This window comes from Centropristis striata, chromosome 16 (assembly GCF_030273125.1).
Source record: "Centropristis striata isolate RG_2023a ecotype Rhode Island chromosome 16, C.striata_1.0, whole genome shotgun sequence".
NCBI classification, from domain to species: Eukaryota; Metazoa; Chordata; class Actinopteri; order Perciformes; family Serranidae; genus Centropristis; species Centropristis striata.
In genome coordinates, this window is record NC_081532.1 from 20828728 (window position 1) to 20848143 (window position 19416).

General features: G+C 39.8%; 1 protein-coding gene across 1 annotated transcript in view; it reads left to right on the top strand.

The window, feature by feature from the left end:
• The window catches only part of kif6 (kinesin family member 6), a 68236-nt gene that overhangs the window by 38434 nt on the left and 10386 nt on the right, over positions 1–19416 (top strand). Inside the window, 2 exon segments of the mRNA XM_059354091.1 lie at positions 9866–9968; positions 11049–11104. Of these exon segments, the coding sequence (XP_059210074.1) occupies positions 9866–9968; positions 11049–11104 (159 nt within the window).

Sequence of the window (19416 nt, forward strand, 5' to 3'; positions counted from 1 at the left end):
ATTAACGTATAAATCGAACACATTTTCACATTTAAGAAGACAGTCAGTCCATTTGATGTGGAAGAGGCAAGGACTTCATAATAAATTAGACGCTAAGAGTACAGACAGGTGATCTCTCTCGATTGGAATGTGAGCAGCTCTTTGTGGTCATGCTGATTTTCAGTGGGCCTGTGGGGCATGACAAATCCTTAATTTCTGGATTTTACTTCGCTGTGAAGAGTCAGACATCCCAGAGCTCCCTGCATTGTCTTATTTCTAAACAATGTCATCAGTGGGATTGCATGTATTTCGAAGTTTTCCGTTTACAGGTCAATCATGTGGCCCAGTGTAATTGTGTCAGCAGAGCAACATTACACAGAACAGTGTATTAAACCTGTAATTTGTTGCTGATGAAAAGCTGATGAGTTTAAAACTTATGGATCCGCTACATTTGAGGAAACATCAGTTCCATGAGAGGCAGCATGTTTATATCAAATGAAAAGGAATTGCTAAATACCTTATTCTTATATGTATTTTGTATTCTCATTCAAGAATAAACTCAATCGCATATGAATAAACCTGTCAGAGGATATTTATAATGGTTTTTTTTAACCTTTTTCCAGAAAAATAAAGTAAACAGAAGCTTGTTTTTCTCCAGCAACTTGCAGATTACTATAACATATAATCTTGACTTGAATCAATAGTGTTGCAGTTGATTAGGTTATATAGTACAGTGAATGCAGTAGTTTTTGCCATGGCGTGTCCCTTCAGAGGCTTTAGATTAAAATGGAAGTAAGTAAAACAAAGACTCAAGAGTAAGTAGCAGAAACTTCCGACTGCAACTTCTCTTGGATGTCAGTCGACTTGTAATTTTTTTGAGACATGAACTTGGTTTAAATGCAACAGAAATATAGAGGTTTCTGAAGGTCGAGCCAATCAAGCTTTCAGATATGCTCCCTGGCGAGCAGCTGCATTTATTTGGCTTTTCCTGTTTAATTTTGGTTAAGTGGAGCCTTAAGTGTGATGATAAACCTGAGCCCTTATAACGAGCTTGGTCATAGCCACCGGGCACAGGGATCTGAGCCAGCAACTCATCACACTGATGCTGTGCTCCTGTCTGTGCTAACCGCAGCTCCCTCATCCTTTTTTTTGACATTTTTGTGTAATGGTGCCCGGTGCGGTAATAAGGCCAGCAAAGAGGTAATTGCAAACAGGGTCTCCGAAAGAAGAGCCTATTAAAAAATAAGCACATGTTTGAACTCGGTCCAGTCAGACTTTGTAAGCGAATCAGTCATTCATCGTAGGCACAATGAGGAGCACTGTGATGGATGGCTATAAAGCTGTGGTTTATAAAACCACTGATAAATGATGTGCCATATGTGTTAGTCTATCAGAATGGTATGTTATCTAATGCAGTACGGAGTAAACATCATCATTTGGGTCATCTCACCAGAGGGTTTGTTTTTTAACCTGCCCCCACAAGTCCTCCACAAGTCTATGATTTCATGGGACGTGATGACCTCCATGGCTTCCACTTCCATTTGGTTAACCTGCTTTACCACCGCACACTCACGCCTGGATTCCACTGGATGCGTAACGACTCCGACAGGGGTCTGTCCGCAACGGCTGCGTATCTACGCAGTCCGTCAACACCCACCGGATCCGTCTGTGTCGGAGCTGTTGCGGACAGCAGAGTCCCGAGGACGCACGAGATCTCGCGAATTCACGCCTAATCAATTGATATAACTGGAAGATAATCAACATCTCCTCGTTAATGACTGGAGACAAATCCAGCGACTCCGTCTTAACGAGCGCTAACGAGGTCGGCCGGCTTGTTAACGAGCCGGCCGACCTGGTTAGCGAACCCGAGGTATTTTATTTTGAAAATATACCGGTGTTTTATTTTGTGTCTGTGCAAGACTTCCTGTCCCGAACGATCTGCTCTGTGCTGAATTTATGCGTAGTGCTCCGTCGTCCGACAAAAATAGAAGCTCTGCGCAAGTGTTGCGAGGGCTGTCGGATGGCCCTGCGTTGTCGGACTCATTACGCAGTGGATCTGCAGTCGGTGGAATCTCACACATTGATTATAATGGGTGCGTAACGGCTCCGACGACGGATCTGCAGCCGTTACGCATCCAGTGGAATCCAGGCGTCAGACAATGGAAAGGCCCATTTCAAAATGCTGTCTATATTTGTTTTTTTATGTATTGCGGTGAGGTATATGACCTAGAAGGAAAAGTGTCCTTCATGTTTACTAAACATTTAGGGTTTAGGTGTAAGGGTTCAGGGTAGAGTTGGTTTGATTCCTTAAATACACTCCACATAGTTTAACAGTCATACTAAATTAAAGTATTGAAATATTACATGGAAATATGTCAACCGTTTCAGAATCGAACGAGAAGGGACACTGGACATTTCTTTCTGACTCAACAAGTCATTGTGAAGAATTGTGCCGGCTCTCATCATGAAACTTTGGTTCCTGAATAAATGTTGCACAGTTACTTTTGGCTAGAACTCCTAAGAAGTCAGCAATACCGCCCTCAAATGATATTTTCATAACTGCTTCCTCCCATAGTGAGTGATTATTAAATTTAGAAGTCTACAGTAAAATATGTCATGATCTACAGACCTTAGTTGCGTAGCCATCAGCCATTTCTGTAAGTGGTCACCAGCTCAACCTCATGTTTACTAGCATTCATTATCCCACATTGATTTATGAACTGCTAACAGCATAGGCAGCGGATTCCAATGAAGAGCTTCAGTACAATTCTAGTAGTTTTCATGTTATAAATCTCAGGACTAAATGTTCGGAATTTTCACACATAAACTGAATGGCTGTTATGTCTCTTAAGAGCTTGATTTTCTCAAGCTGTGGACAGTGTCACTTACCCATGAGATTAGATGTGACTGTGAATCACATGACGTTTGGGTCAGTCCCACAGCATATGGATTAATATAGCAGGTGCTATCTTGGAATTATCACATTAAGGTAGGTATATATACTTATATACTGTGGTATCAAGCAAGGAAACTGTTGGCTATTCCGAAAAAGGCAAGTTGCAATGAATATCTGTATTTATGTCAGTGGTGCTCAACCTTTTTGAGTTGCGACCCCCCAGAATTATCAGGTTGGTTCGTGACCCAACCCTCTAACCTGACTAAGACAAGCTGGACAGAGCTGCAAACCACCATTTCTGTGACTTCCATTGCTGATTTTAGTGGTTATTACAAAGATTCTGATTGATAAAATAGTCTTTGTTTGTGATTACAGTTTTATTGAGTTGTAACAGTTCGTACTTTCTGGATTTTCATAATTTCCGTGACGTTCTCTCTCCCTCTGACCCAACAGGACAGGACTTCTCTGTGTCATGGGACCTCCTGATCTACAAATGTATGAGAGCTACCAAACTCAGGAATGTAAAAAACATTCCCCAGTACAAAACCATAGCAGCTCCCAGAAATGATCTTGCAAGCCCCTTGGGGGTGCTGCCCCAAAGGACGAGAACCACTAATCGATCTATATGTGTCAGTAAAAGGAATCCTAGGGAAAATTGTCCGTAACAGATGTTCAGGGTTCAGTTATCCATACTCCAAGATATCTAGTCTGAAGTGTCATCAATGTGTTTAGGACACAGTCTAGAACTGTAATGGATCCTTCTCCTGTAGTTTCCATTTGAGACTAAATACACTTCTCTTCGGTGTAACACTTGAAAGTTTGCCAGTATATCACTTTTACACATCCTGAGTCAATGACCTACGAAGTGAGTGAATCATCAAGGCTGCTCACATTTGCCATGGTTGGTTTCATAGTTCAACCGTGTCTCTTTACTGTTTTCTCACCTACAAAAACGCAAAGCAAACACTTCAGGATGATTATTAAATAGTATGTGCTAGGTTTGCTTGTAAAGAGGAGCATGCTAAGCTGGGAAATATGCAAACTGTGACAGTTGCAGACACTAACTCCTAATGATCAGACTGGATTTTGGAAGTGTCGGTTCTTGAGAAAAATGCTAGATAATCAGTTGATGATTACATCACGCTTACATGCAGACTATACAATGACCAAATTACAAACTTCAGCCAACGATATTGGTGCTGTATATATAGTTGTCAATTTCGTTGTGGAAAGTTGTTAACCTCCTCAATATTCCCAAGATCCTGCAGTCCCTTGCTAGCAGTTACATGTCCACTCTGGAATGTTCATCCACTTTTCTCACACTGCATGAGAAATTTCTGTCTCGTTATGCTCTGTTTGCAACCAGCGCTGTGAGCAGGACACACTCCCAACTCCATCAGCTGTTAACCAGCAGGCAAAGGTTGATGTTGTCCAGAAAAGCTCTGCACTTTGGGAAATAAGAACACATTGAATAGTTCCAGGAGGACCAGCAAGGACACCTCTCACACTTTTTTCTAACTTTCCCCCAATGTGGAATCCTAGCTCACCTGGTGTCAGGGATTGCTTAGAGTGACAGTTATGACTACAGTGTCAGAGGTTTTTTGCAAGAGGCAATTGCATATTACATATTGAATTATTCTTACACAGAATTAGCAAAATAATACAAACACACAGTTGACACAGTTTTCTTATACAGTGTGTTCTTCACATCTGGAGTCCCTATTTCCATGACCCACTTGGAGACTCATAACCAAACTATATGAGCATTAGATCATTGTTCTTTACTGCCCTAATTCAAAACAAATGCACTACACTTATTCTTTCCTCTTGCTGGATGGGTCACTGAATGTTTATGTATGTTTTAATTTAGGTTTAATCTGAGGGTTCTGGTGCTGTAGCCAACAGCCTCTATAGTTACAGTGAGGGTAATTACTGTCCCCTGAAGATTAACTGTAAATGTAATGATGATGACCTTTCCATGGACTCTTAGCTCTGCCAGTATAGAGTAAAACTTGAACATAGAGGTTTTTTTCCTTTCTTTCTGATGATCTCTGTCTATTGAGTTCCACTACTATAAATTGCAAATTGGACTACTCTTAGATGCCTGTGTGAGTTTTTCTACAGGTACAGATGTAGAGTGTCTTTCTTTATAGTGCTCTTAAGATTGTTTATGTAGTGTGACAAGTTCATAAACTCACAGGTACTTGACCCCCATGGCAGATTTTAGCCTTCAAGCCGAAAACTGTGGCTGTCAAAGGGTGGGGAATTATTGCAGACGAACTGACGAACATTTTTTTTAATGGCTCCAATGACGTCTCCTTTAAGGCTTAATAACACATGAATAATGAGATATAATGAGGACTGTGGTTAATATTCGGGGGCTGGGAATAACTCACACAATTGAAACAGGAACTGTCTGCTGATACTAGGGATGGGTGCTCAAGTACTTGTCGTAGATGTTAGTATTCGTTGACCATATAGTTGCTTGGGTACCAGGGTGGGAATTTCACGAAGGCCACGACGGCCATGGCACATTCTGGCCTTGATGCCCTGTGAAAAAATGTTCAATTTACGGCCAAGGTGGCCTTTGCGCCCCTGTCAAAGTTCCAGTAAACACAACGCTAATCCGACCCACTCCCCGTCCTTCGAGACTTGTGCGCATCAACACATGGCTCATTTGAATATTCAAATGAGCCATGTGTTGATGCGCAGCACAGGTAAGCTAGCAGGACAAGCTGTTTTGATATGTTGTGACTGAAGTATGTGGTAGTATTTGACAGAACTTAACATTTACGTTTTTATAGAAAGTACTATTGATAGGTAATTACCATTGTATTTGCCTATTTAAAGTCGACTCGTTAATGTTACATTTTTGTGTCATGAAAACTAGCGATAGCTAGCTAGTTGGGATAGCACTAACGTCTTCCCTACCTCAGGGACAAGGGGTTGACATTTAGCTGATGTAAACTTCACCTCAGCAGGTTCCTTTTTTATGGCAGGAGGAGGCATTTCTCTTTCCTTACTCTTAGATGAACTCAGGCAGGAGATTCATTTTGCCATCTTTTCAAAATATATGCATTTGCCGTCTTTTAAAAACAGGTTCATTTGTCATTTTCCAAAAAGGTCCTTTCTAATATATTTAATATATTGTGCATGAGAATGTTAAGGTATTAATCTGAAAGGTAAAACCAGTGTAATTTAACCAAACGGCCTTTATGCCCTGTCATGTGGCCTTTGTGCCCTTAAAATAAGTGTGAACAGGAAAGCCAAATGGCCTTGCCCCTAAAATGACGAAATTCCAAGCCTGTTGGGTACATGCATTTTTGCTTTGTAACTGACAATATCCTTTTATGATGTGCCACTATAGATCATGCCAGCCACCAATCTGATGTATATGATAATGTTGAACAACGTTCAACATGTTAAAAAAGTTACTTTTAGTATGATGAAACAAAACCAGTGCTCAAAGTAGGCCGGTATTCACTTCTAGGTTCCAGCACTTCTGGTACCCTTTTCTTCCCCCGTTATGTCAGGCTCTTTTGAAACTGAAATGTTTCACCTTTATACATTATAAATTTATGAAATGGCATGATGTTGCAGTTTCATGACCCTTTAGAGCTGTCTGTCTGCTCCCTTTATATCAAACTATAATTCGATTTCTGTCCATCGTTTTAAAACTGCAGTCATGGTGTACAGTGGGTACTTCATGGTGCATTCAGGGGCACCTCGTAAATTCCGAAGAATAAATATTTAAACAGCAATACAAAATTGCCCAAGAGGCTTTCTGAATTATATTCCATTATATTCTTATAACGTGAATTGTGACCTGGTGCCTAAATTATATGTTTTCCTTTATATAACTAAAAACCTTGATTGGAAAGTTAGTGCAGAAAGGCACACAATTCTGCGTAACAGCAAACAAAAGCACACCTTTACCCACACACACAGACACTTGACCTCCATGCCAAATTTCATGTGTGGCCGTTAACAGACTGACCTAGAGCTGCTGTTCAAAGCTAAAAAAAATTCTAATGGATGGACAAGGTGTTCGTGTTGTAATTCAGGCTGGTGATGACTTGTATTAAGCTCACAGAAAGTCAAAGGAGACTTTAGACTTACAGGGAGAATTAGATCTTACTGTAAATCCTGCAAGCATGTAATGAGACGCTGATGATTCTACCAGGCCGTCCACACTTTTCTGTGGTCTAAGCAGAAGCCTAAGACAATAGGACACCTCAGTGAGTTTGAAACCACTGTCCCCTTCAGGAGACCATGGTATTTAACACACAATATACCACAAATGTTGTTATTTTTCTTTCAAGCATGTACATTTTTTTTCTACAAACATATAACAGTTGGTCAAGACATTTCCTCCATTATAAATTGATGGAACAGATCAGTCATACTTCACTTTGCTGGTATTTCATTTCTAAAAATTTGTTGAAACAGCAACAATAGTCACAACACATTCCTCCCCTGTAAAAACCTCTGTGGTTTGTCAGCACTTGAAGCACGGAAAAGAAGAATTAGGAAAGTTGGCCTAAGGTCTGTGTGATCTCATTACCCCACAAATTATGTTAGTACAACATAATATGATGTCATATCACTCTGAGATATTCCTGGAATGTTGCTTTTTACAAGAGTCGAATGGAGTGCATTTCCCCTCAAGAAACCCCTTAAACTGATTTGTTGGGGTTGGCTCTTTTAGCATACTGCATGGTTGTGACATGCCTGCTGGTTTCAATCAGGACTTTCCAAAAATAAAGAAACAAAATTCCTGACTGTCCTACAATTAATATCACATGAGTTACTGCCTTGTTTATGTCTTTGGTTAAAACGAGCTTTGTCACAAAGGTCCACACATTTTTATAAGGGTGGAAATTGGACATCATTGTGATGCTTTGGGCTTTTTATGGAAATCTTACAAAATAATGTTGATTAGTATCCTATTACAAGATTAGGTCATACACAATCCAGTGCAGTCTTACATGCAGGGAAACAATGTTGGTGGAAAACACTGACCCTTGTTACTGCAAAATTTGATTTGTCACGTTGAGAGAACGCTTCCAGTTGATTCTCTTAAGAGGAACTAGAATGCAAAAACACATTTCTTAGAGTGAATGTATCACCGCAAAGCAACTTTGTTTTTCAGCATGTAAAACATTCAGCAGTTATTAATAATTTGCTGCCAATATGATTCAGTGTCTACATATCATTTGGTCTGCTTTGTGGGGCATCTGGAAACACAGTAGAAGGAACAGCACAGGATTAATAATAATAATAATAATAATAATAATAATCAGCAACATTAAGGCCACCATTGTTAATGTCATTGGTTATATCTGTTTTTCTACTAAAATATATTAACGTATAATTTGTGCAAACGTCCTATCCTCATTTTCATGATAACAATCAACATCACAGCTTAATAAAATACAATAAGCCCAGCATTATGAAATGTTTTTATCCTTTTAAATATGTTATTAGGGAAGCCACCTCTTCACAGCAGGAATCCAGTGTTGCTTTACAGGTTTGGCAGAATGTCTTCTTGTATTAATTTTCACTTTCTTTTTTAACACAGTACAGACAAAACATGAATACAACCATCACATATCTCTTTACAAAAGACAAAAAAAGCACAATAGAAGAAAAATGATATATCTGAATAAATTAAATAAAATAAATAAATAAATAAAACAAGTAAATAATGCCAAATCAGAGCTTCAATAATGGAAAGTAAAGTTTTCCAGGTCCTATATTCCAATTGACATACTGGTCTGTTGTGCTTCTGTAGGACATCTGCTAATAAGAAACTGGACTCTGTGGTACCTTCCACCCTCTCATTAAAACCTGTCTACCCATCATGATGGAAGTCAAAAACCAATCAGAAGCACTACAATAGGGTTTGAATTCAGAATTGTCCTCAGAAATCTATAATACATCCATGAACCCAATTCCAAATGTCTTGGATAACCGGTCACTCACACAGGGCGTGAAATAAAGAGCCCTCTGAGTCTGAGGCCTGACACCTCCAGAACTAAAAGCTGCTCTGTGAAGTCGAGTAGATGTCCAGTGAAATCGGACTGAGAATTTTCAATCTGATAAACCTAATTAAATCTAGTGTCACATTCTATCGAGTTTGCAGAGATGTTCTCCCATTCGTGGGACATAGAAGATCCATCTCACAGGCTATCTTTAGACCATTAGGTACTGTGTTATTGCCAGATCAAAGATCTTATAATTATAAAATGAAGCCTTGTGGTCTGCTCCATATACCATAGTGATTTGTGCTGTTGTACCAGAAAATTGAAGGGTAACCTCCCTAATCCTAAATCCTAAACTCCAAGCCAAAGATCTATTGTAGGAAGCCTTTTTGTTGTAACTGTTACAAGAATTGAGATCTGGGAACTTGTGTTTTGGTTTATTCCTTTTGGTAAGAGTATCTGAAGCAGATGTAAAGCACTTTAAGAAAAATGCTCATTAAATAATATTACATGCCTATAAAAAAAATCAGCAGGATGTTATGTCCAAAATGATGTAGGGTCGGCAGGCTGCCAAAGTCAAGTGGGGGGCATCCGCCATGTAATGCTGACATATTCAGAATCGCTGTTTATATTTGTGTTTATGTTCTCTTCAAACAGTGAATGGCAGGTTAATAGGCCTTCAGATGTGTAATTAGTAATAGGTGGGAGGTCAACTCAGTCATCAATGGGGCTCTAGCTGCCATCTGGCTGCCAGATTTGAGTGGAGTACCTGTGGGTGTGGGAATGTGTACAGCTCAGGTCTCACTGTTTAGATGTTTAGATCTGAACAAACTTCCCTGAGTTTTAAGATTTATTTCAGGAGCATGTCATGCATGCAGACTGGTTAGGATGGCACTTCATATGGTACATTTAGGTTTTTAGGTTCAGAAAATGTTTCCATTTGGTGATATTAATAGCATCTTCTGATTATTAGAACATGTCTTTATTCTGCATGTTTTTCTCTCAGGTCCACAGCTGTCTATGGGTAAGCAAGAGGCCTTTGAGACTTTCATAAGGGACCATGATGACCATCTGACCATTGAAGACAACAAAAAGATACTGAAACAGAGGTTAGTGACCAGTAGCACAAGTTGTTACAGTTTTCAAAAAATGGACATCTTCAGAGACCACACACAAACATAAATGCATATACTGCACACGCAAAATCAAAACTTCCTTATTTGTTGGCCACTACCAGTGGTGGGATGTAACTAAATACATATGTAACTTTATACTTCTTCTTCACTACATTTTAGAGATAAATATTGCACTTTTTACTCCACTACATTTAGCTGACAGCTTTAGTTACTTAAGGTCGAGATTTAACATAAAAAACATTTTTTATTAAATCTCATAACAGTATATTAAGTCGTTAAATGGGGCTCTATCTTTAAAAAATGGAAATGCTGCTTACATAAATGCATCAATACAAATAGTCTAATATTATATTTAGAATATATTAAAGTGGTATGTCTGAGTGGGTCCATTCTGCATAATGAGTACTTTGACTTTTGATCCTGACTTTTGAAGTAAATTTTGATGTTGATACTTTTGCACTTTTACTTAATTAAGGGACCTGAATACTTTTTCCACTACTGGTCGCTACTATACTATTACCTCAGAAAAAAATAACTTTAATCAAATGTTTTTTTAATATGTTTGTGAGTGAAACCACAAATTATAACTTGGCAGTTCCCTGGGGATTTTTTCAAAAATGCTTTACTTTAGTGAGAGCTGTAAATGAAGCATGAAAGTGCTCTACCATGAGGGGAGCTTATAATAGTAATAATGCATTCAATTTATATAGCGCTTTTGTTATGTTTTGTTTTGCTTATGTGTTTTTTCTATTAGGTCTATTAGCACGCATAGGGTCTGTTAGCTTTTAAAATGTGTTGATTTTATCTTAAATCATATAAACCTTACAAAACTTTTGCCAACCTCTCTGAGTGGCTTTTTATGTGTTTTTAGTAACATACCAACAGAATATGATGTTTTGTGCAATATTTTATTACTAATCCATTTAATTTCTTTATAACATGTAGAATAAAAATTATACCCTTGCATTTGGCATGCTTTTTTGATATTTAATCACCTTCAATTCATCGTGTGCTTTTTTTGGCTACCATTAACACCTGCATTCTTTTGAACAGGTCATCTGAGGCCAAAAGAATTGGGGAGAAGTTGAATGAGGCCAGAAACAGAATAAGTAAGTTGTCTTAACAGATGTATTCGCCCTGCAGCAATCACATAACATTTAGGAGCTGCGAAAACATTAAATTCTGCATTTCACTGTCATCATCGTCATTATCCTAATGGCAAACAGAGCTTGCTATGGTGCAAGCCCTAAAGAACGCTGATAATTTCTGTTAACGTTCTCCTGGTCCCAACAGACAGCAGCCTACCTGCCTGGAAAATCTTAATGAACGGATCACTGTTGGGGTTCTGTTTCCCTGGAGTGGAGAAATGTCGCTCAGCACATTCCTGAACTTTTCCAGGACTGAAAGCCGTTCTGATTTCCACCCACCTAGTCTTCCAACCTGTGCTTTTTACTAGCCTGGCTCAGGCTGTTTTATGGCGACTCTGTAAGCACACCCCTGTGTTCTTCTCAGCAATGTCCTTGACAGGTAGCTTTACTATGCCAGATTGAGGCCTGGTATAAACCCTAGCTGCAGTCAATGCAGAGTGATTATGAAGTTCCAAGTTTCTCTGTTTGTGAAGCAGACGTACCTGTTTGTACGACTGTGGGTCTACACTTTGAAACCATGGACAGTCTATCAGGGTATGAGGATATATTGCTAAAAAGTAGTGTTATTTTAATGACAGTTCATTCAAGTTCAAGTAATATGACTTATAAAGAGTGGAGAAAGTCTGAACAGGATTGCGAGCCTTGTGTACTGCAAATTCCTCTGCGATCTCTACTGGGTTAATATAACCAGTAAACTAAATCTCTATTGTACCGTTGGGTTCCTCAAATACTTTTCAAGCATTTTGAGTTAAATAGGCGCTCATATGTCACAACAGGGATGATCAAAAACAGCAGAGGTCACTCACACCTAACTAAAGGTCACAGTTCCTAAATGAATGTAGAAATCCCTGCTGGGGATCCACCATGAGCACTTAAGCTGGAGCCAGCATGCACCTGTTCCTGTGTTTGGTTTGGGCCACTTATCTTGCTTGCTGAGTGGTGCATTAAAGTTGTGATAAATTCAGGTAGATGCAACTTTTGTTTGGCCTTCACAACGCACAGTAACTGTAGCCCCAACCACAACCCATAATGACTTCATGCTTAATTTTCTTGCATTGTTGTGCAACTTTTGTCCTGTTCACAAACCAATAAATGTAAACATATAGAACATGTATATGTGTCAGCTCTGTAGACATGGAACTCTGTGGAGCTCTGCCCTCCTGCGGCTGCAGACGCTCCTGCAGCTGCTGATCGCTTTTTTTCTGTTCCATTCCCAAACAGTTAATCATGACTTTTTCATGTCACTTTTCTTCTTATTTCATATTAAATGCCACTTGAAAAAACTTAAAGCCTTGTTAGGCAAATTTTGACATGTGATATTGGGCTTCTAGTGCAGTAAGGCATGAGGAAAACAACCAGTCAGAGTCGAGGAGTCTCTAATGCGGCTGTCAATCATTATTTAAGTAAAAAAAGTACTTCAGAAAAACTACTGTATTTTCTAAATACTCAAAAAGGGTACACAAAAACATAGTAACAAGAGTAAATTTTATTAATTCCACCCACCCTTATATGCTTCTTTACTGAATATTTATTGAGAAGGTGGTGTAGTGGCTTGCACTTTCACCTCACAGCAAGAGGGCCGTGGGTTCAAATCCGACTTGCGGCTCTTTTGTAATGAATTTGCATGTCCTGTGTTAGCATGGGTTTTCTCCAGGTCCTCTGGCTTCCTCCCACAGTCCAAAGACATGTAGCTCAAGTTTAATTGGTCCTTCTAAATTGCCCGTAGGAGTGAATGACAACATGAATGGTTGTCTTTGTATGTCTCTATGGCTCCAGGCTCACTGCAACACGAGTTTGGATAATCGGTTAAGGATAATTAATGAAAGAATGAATTAAAGATTTTTAAAAATGCCTCATCATAGTTGGACATGAGTCCATGAAGTCACAGTACACGCATCTTCATTCAGTAATGTATCATAATGAGTTACACTGGGCTACTGAGAGACAAGTCCTGTCACCGGTGGCAATGAGTTTAAATGATTTCACTGTACTTTTCCAGTAAACTCAAAGCAGTTAAAAATGTATTAGCAGGGCTCAATCTGGTTTGAATTTACTATTGCAAGCTACGTTTATGAATTTCCCTGGACTGTGTGTGTTTGTGGCTCATTTCACATGCCATTGAAATGGATAGGTTTGCCTCACACCAGTGCCTGGCATCATCGCTGCCTCAGATCACGCTTGGTGGTTTGGTAGCATTCGGCTGTTACCCTCATACATGCCAGCATACACTTATCACCCTCGGAATTTGTGATTTTTTTTTCAGCATTTAGTCCGTGAGTTGCTGACACAGCCGTATATCAGACATGTCGTACATCACACGGCAATCGGCCATGACATCATGTAAAATATTAACTCTTCAAATGTGGTCTGAAGACATTAGGTGCAGTATGGAGGAACTGGATTTACTAAATGAAGATTCAACATTTGAATTCTTCAACTTATTCAAATTTGGAAAGTAACCGAAAAAACATCTTGATGCTGTCAGATATTATTACATTGTTAGGTGCATGGGGCTACATTCTTCCTAGATGAGAGACAGTGTTTTTAGTGGAAGGTGGTTGCCTCTTCTGGATGGAAAGTAGTACCATAATGTTTAGCTCAGTGTGTTTCCTTGCCATCTTGGAAGCCCTTCTTGGAAATTTAACACTACCTGTGTCTCGTGGTTAATGTAGAACATGGAAACATTTAGCATAATATAGACAAAAGCTTTTTCTGATGGATGTACCCAGCATGAGGGTCAGTAGCAGGGGAGAAGGGGAGAGGCGGCAGCCTGTGGAGACATCAGTGTCTAAACATTTCCCTGGTTTACAGTATTGTTCTTGGCCAAAGTGCATGGCTCTGGAATCCAATCCCACTGGAGGAGCATATACGTTCCAAGCCCTTAGGTCCAAAAAGTGCAAGGATATATATTTATTCAGAGGGATTGCCGATGCACATCTTCTACCTCATGAAAGGTGTAGGGCAGCTGGAATTGAGCAGCGTCTGTTGATTTCTCTGCCAGATGTTGGAGGATTTATGCAGGACAGTCCAAGATGAAGCATCTGGTAACTGCTTTGGTATCCGACTTTCATCCTCTGCTCACCTTTGTTGAAGTGACCTGTGGACTTTCAGATAGATTTATTCTCTATTGGAGCGTAAAATGTGTATCGCTGCTAAGAAGATTGTTGCAAAGCACTTGAGAAGGAATATAGCAGGAAGGATGTAACTTCATTCTGCATTGCATGTGGTCTTTGTTACCAATGAACACAAGATTTAACGTGACTACCTGCAGTGCTAATGTTATCAGCCGCTCATTAGAGTGGTTCATGTAATGTTTCTAGTGCAGTTTTAACACTTTTGGTCACACTTTATGTGAAGCCTATGTCTATAATGCATACACATACTTATAGCAATGTATAAATAGTTATAGGCATGCTCCATGTTCAAAACGCATTTTATAATGACTTGTAAGGTCAATTATCATAAAACTGCTAGTGACTTCATGACATTGGTTTTGCAGGAGTTATAGGGTTAATAGCAGGGGTTCTCATCTTTTTGGGGCCAAGGACCCCTTACAGGGGACAACATTTTCCAAGGACCCTCTTATAATTCTCATGCTTTACTGACATTTGTACTCCTATGGATGACGTAGGAATTATTTATATTCTAAACTTTTCAACCTAAATACTTAAGGCGAGTTTCATAGAAATGAACTTAGACAAATTAAATTTTAATAAATAAATGTTAATACCATTTCTATACTTTTAAACACAGGGTCATTTTTATTCAGATTACATTTTGACCTCACAGCATTTCTAATTTTCAAGTAACAGATCTTAAAGCTTTCAGAAAATGAACAACAACAAGACTGGCAAAGTCCTAATGAACACAGTTAATTTTTCAAGTTTCATGGCTGAAGCGCTTTTAGGGATTATATAAAACCAACAATTGAAAAATCATCACATTCTCGAGGAAAGGAACAAATATGTACATGGTAGGGCCATTTGAGCCTAATAAGGATGACATATTTTCAAATTACTTTAAATACGGACATTACAAACCTATACTACTGGTTGTCTCTATTGACGTCAACCTGAAAAATCAACAGTTTATGAGGTAGCTTCTGTCCATCTATCACAAGACAATGTAAAACACTGAAAAGGGAATGTCAACATAAAGATACTGTTTCTGACTACCTTTAGATCCACTGGTGCGTGTTTTAACCATAACATAATTAACTTATTGCCCCTTATTCAAATTATTGGCAGAAAACTGAACAACACCATAACAGTAATTAAGCCTAATCATTAATATTTGCATTAGGCTTCTATCAAAGTCATATCACACACAAATCAATTCACACAGCACTCACATCAATAACTCTCTAAATTAGTGAGAAGGATGAGCCTGTCTCTCAAAACACAGTTTCTCTTTTCTTGGAGTGATGTTTGACAAACAGACTCTAAGATCATCCTCCACTTGTAAACAAGCCCTGTACTTATTCTTTAGTGCATTCAAAGTGGAAAATGATGATTCACAGAGGTACGTTGTAGGAAAAGGGAGCAATATTTGCATGGCCTCAGCAGTGAGTTTGGGATACTCATGTGAGAGAGAGGGCCAGAAGTTTGCAAGATTAACCTGCTGAAATCAGGCCTTCAATGTCCTATCACAGGATAAGTCCAACAGCTGCTCTTCTGCCTTACCTGTCAGGCCATTTGCTGTTGCAGCTTGTGCAAAGGGATCGCGCACCCAGTCCCAGGCATCAGAGTTCACATCGGAGAAGAATGAGCTGAAGTGCTCACTCAGTGATGTGAGGTGTGAGGTCGCGACCTTCCTCACTGTGGCCACAGACAAGCTCCTTCTCCATAGGTCTGTTTTCTTCATGAAGGCAGTGATTTTGTCGCTGACTTCAAGGATGGATGTGTGGCCTCCTTGGATGGAGAGGTTGAGGCTATTCAGTATGTTGAATATGTCGGCAAGATATGCCAACTTGGCCATACTCTCGGGGTCTGTAAAAAACTGTGCGATGTCTGGTTTTTCCTCTCTCATAAACAAACACCCGCTGCAAAACTTTACCACGAGAGAGCCATCACACCTCACAGTGATATAGCAGTTCGTCATGTCCAGCATCCATATTTCGGCAAAGTTGTCCAAACAAACGTGATTGCAGTGCCATTGACTTCACAAAAATAACTGCAGTCACAGCTGTGTTCAACACACAGTGAAGATCTGGGTCCATGTCTTTGGAAGCGAGTGCCTGCCGGTGTAGCATACAGTGAGTAGCCATAATCCTCGGATTGACAGACTTTATCCGCGCAGTAACTCCACTCTTTCGGCCGGTCATCACCGCTGCACCATCCGTACAAATGGCCACACATTTTTCCCAGCTCAGTCTCGCTTCAGTCATGAAAGCATCCAGAAGTCTGAATATTTCCTCACCTGTTGTCCTCCCTGGCACCTCCTACAGAACAGAAAGTCCTCCAAAATGTCTCCTTCCCAGGGATAGTGCACCAAAACCATCAATTGAGCTGCACTGGTAATGTCTGTTGAGTCGTCCAGCTGAATAGAAAACTGCTCACACGAACGCAGTCTATCCAGTAGCTGTGACTGAATGTTAGCTGATAGTTCTTCAATTCTCCTTCTCACGGTTTCATTTGAAAGCGGTACAACTTTCAGTTTATTAGCTGCCTCTGTTCCAAGCACAGCTTCACACATATCAACTGCCGCTGGAAGAAGTAGTTCTTGTCCAATTGTGTGTGGCTTCTTACTTTTTGCAATCCGTTGAGCCACCAAATATGAAGCCCTCTATGCTTTTTCTGAAGTTGTGGCCAGGTTCACCAGTCGTGTTTTCTGAAGCATGTATTCCTCACTCTTTCGGCGGAAAAAGTATTTTGTTTTGTCCTTAAAGCCCGGGTGCTTCGTCATCAGATGCCGCTTTAGCTTGGCGGGCTTCATGGCTTCCCGGGTTCGAATCCGGCCTGAGGTCCCTTTGCTGCATGTCTTCCCCTCTGTCTCCCCCTTTCTATCTGTCTCTATCAAATAAAGCAGTAAAAATGCCAAAAAAATAATCTTAAAAAAAAAAAAATGCTTTATCTTAGCTAATAGAAGTATATCTATCCTGAAACTAACATTTGAATATGTGACTTTGTGACAGAATGCTAGCTGCAGATGTAACGTTAGGCATATGGATCACACAGTTTTCCTGTTCCTGATGTCTCACACTATACATGCCTGTATCCACTTGTGTCCACTTAAATACTTTTTGGGGGGTTTGGAAGCTTATTAAAACATAGTTATGGATTAATTATTCTGCTGGTAGCCTATTCGCCCTCACAGCAGATTTTTAACATTTTCCTGTTTTTCATTTTTCTTACCATACAAAGTCAGTGAAGTTCAGTCTTTTGTGGAGATTAGTTGTTTTTTCCCCTCTGGTGTGGGCGGGGCTTAACCATGCTCTGTCTTTACACTTGACCTCATTAGTCATTAAATGTGTTACAATCATTGTGATGAAGCATTATACATATTAATTATGTCTACAACTATAATAAAACTGTTCCACAAGCAAATTGTAATGTATTATAGATATCTTTATAATGCAGTATGCTTTTCATATTATTTGTGCCTTCATTCTTCGTATAGACTTGAATCGACACACACCCAGATACTGAGAAGCTGGAGAGTATGTATGATCCTTGGATCTTGAGCTTGCTGTGGTAATGTGCGGCATCTCACATTTAACCTCCAGGCCACAAGAATCACCAAATATTTATTGAGGCTTGTAGCTTGACACCGGTCCTTTAAGACGACGGCACGTCTCCCGACGATGTGGGGGGAAACCCTGCGTGGTTTGGAAGACGTTGTGGTGTGGAGCCCACAGTCTTGTCCTGGAAGGCGGATAGGAGTACTCAAGTGTAATGAAGTATTGCAGTAAGCACACCGCACACCACTATTACTTGACACGTATGCAAATTAATCTTTTATGGAATTTTTTTTTTGTGATTGTAGGTCAGAAATACTGTTGAAATCTATTAAGCTTCAACAGGATGTTCTAACCAGATAGTCTATAGTGTTGACTGAGATATGTACATATGTACTCCCCCATCTGAGATTGGAAATAGAACTCTCATACAGTTGTACCCTGACAAATATAGATAGTCATAATGTGTAGCGGCTCGGCCTTATGGTTTTGAGAAGCTTCATCACCATGACTGATGGGAGCCACACAGGTCGTGTCGTTCCCATGTGCTCCTTATGTTGCTGTTACATGCTCCCAGAACTTCTTCACCCTGTCAACATGGCATACGCATGGCATGAATATTTCCTAAACCTTTTATGCTATTGTGAAACAAGGAGACCATGTATCTGTAAGTTATGGGCCATGTTTGAGAGAGTTATGTCTGTTAGAAGGCTTGCGCTGCCCACCTGACCACAATGTAAAGCCACAGGGCGTCTCAGCTCATTTACATCCTCAGCTGCTTTAACTGCAGACTTTGTATGAAAAGACATAGCTTTGTGAGGGGTTCCCAAACCGTGGCTCATGCTCTGTGGTCATTAGGAAAAACAGTGTCATCATGGGCACAATAAGTCCCTATGTGTCATTTGTAACATTTCACATCATCCATTCACGTCTCTGCTGTCTGCTGAAACCCCCAAATAGTGGTCTACATTTAAAAAGGTGTTTGTAAAGAGTTGTGAAAGATGAGTTGGTCTGTGTGTTGCATGGGCAGATTGCAAACAGTTTTTTAAACATTTATCAGTGAAATGTTGAGAGCTGATGTAAAACCGAAGTCTGTAATAATAACATTGTCATACTTATTAAGCCCAGGATTCCTATAAGAGATTCCGCTTTACTCTAGGTCATTTCAGCAGGATATACGTTAGTTGAAATGCTTTCAGTGTCTTCATCTTCTCCTGACAAAGTGAGAGCTCTGCTCCAACTGTTTTATGGCACATGAGAGGTGTTACATGAAAAGGTAGCTCCCCACACCCTTTTTTTCTTTTTACAAAACGATACTTCATCTGGATTTCTCATTTTTGGAGCTCGGCTTTCAGATTGGCGACAGGGTCATTTTACAGAAAGAGCTGCAGCACAGCACTGTCTACATGTATATAAGACCTGAGGGAACTGTAATGGAAACTCACCACAGAGCTGCCATTCAATGTCTCTTTTATCTTTTAGCCTGCCTCATAGTTGTCCTGCTCTTTCACTTAACTCACAATCTGACACACTGTCAATGTGAAATTATCTAATTTTCTTATCTCTGAATAATGTTTCCATGGCTAACTCTGATTTA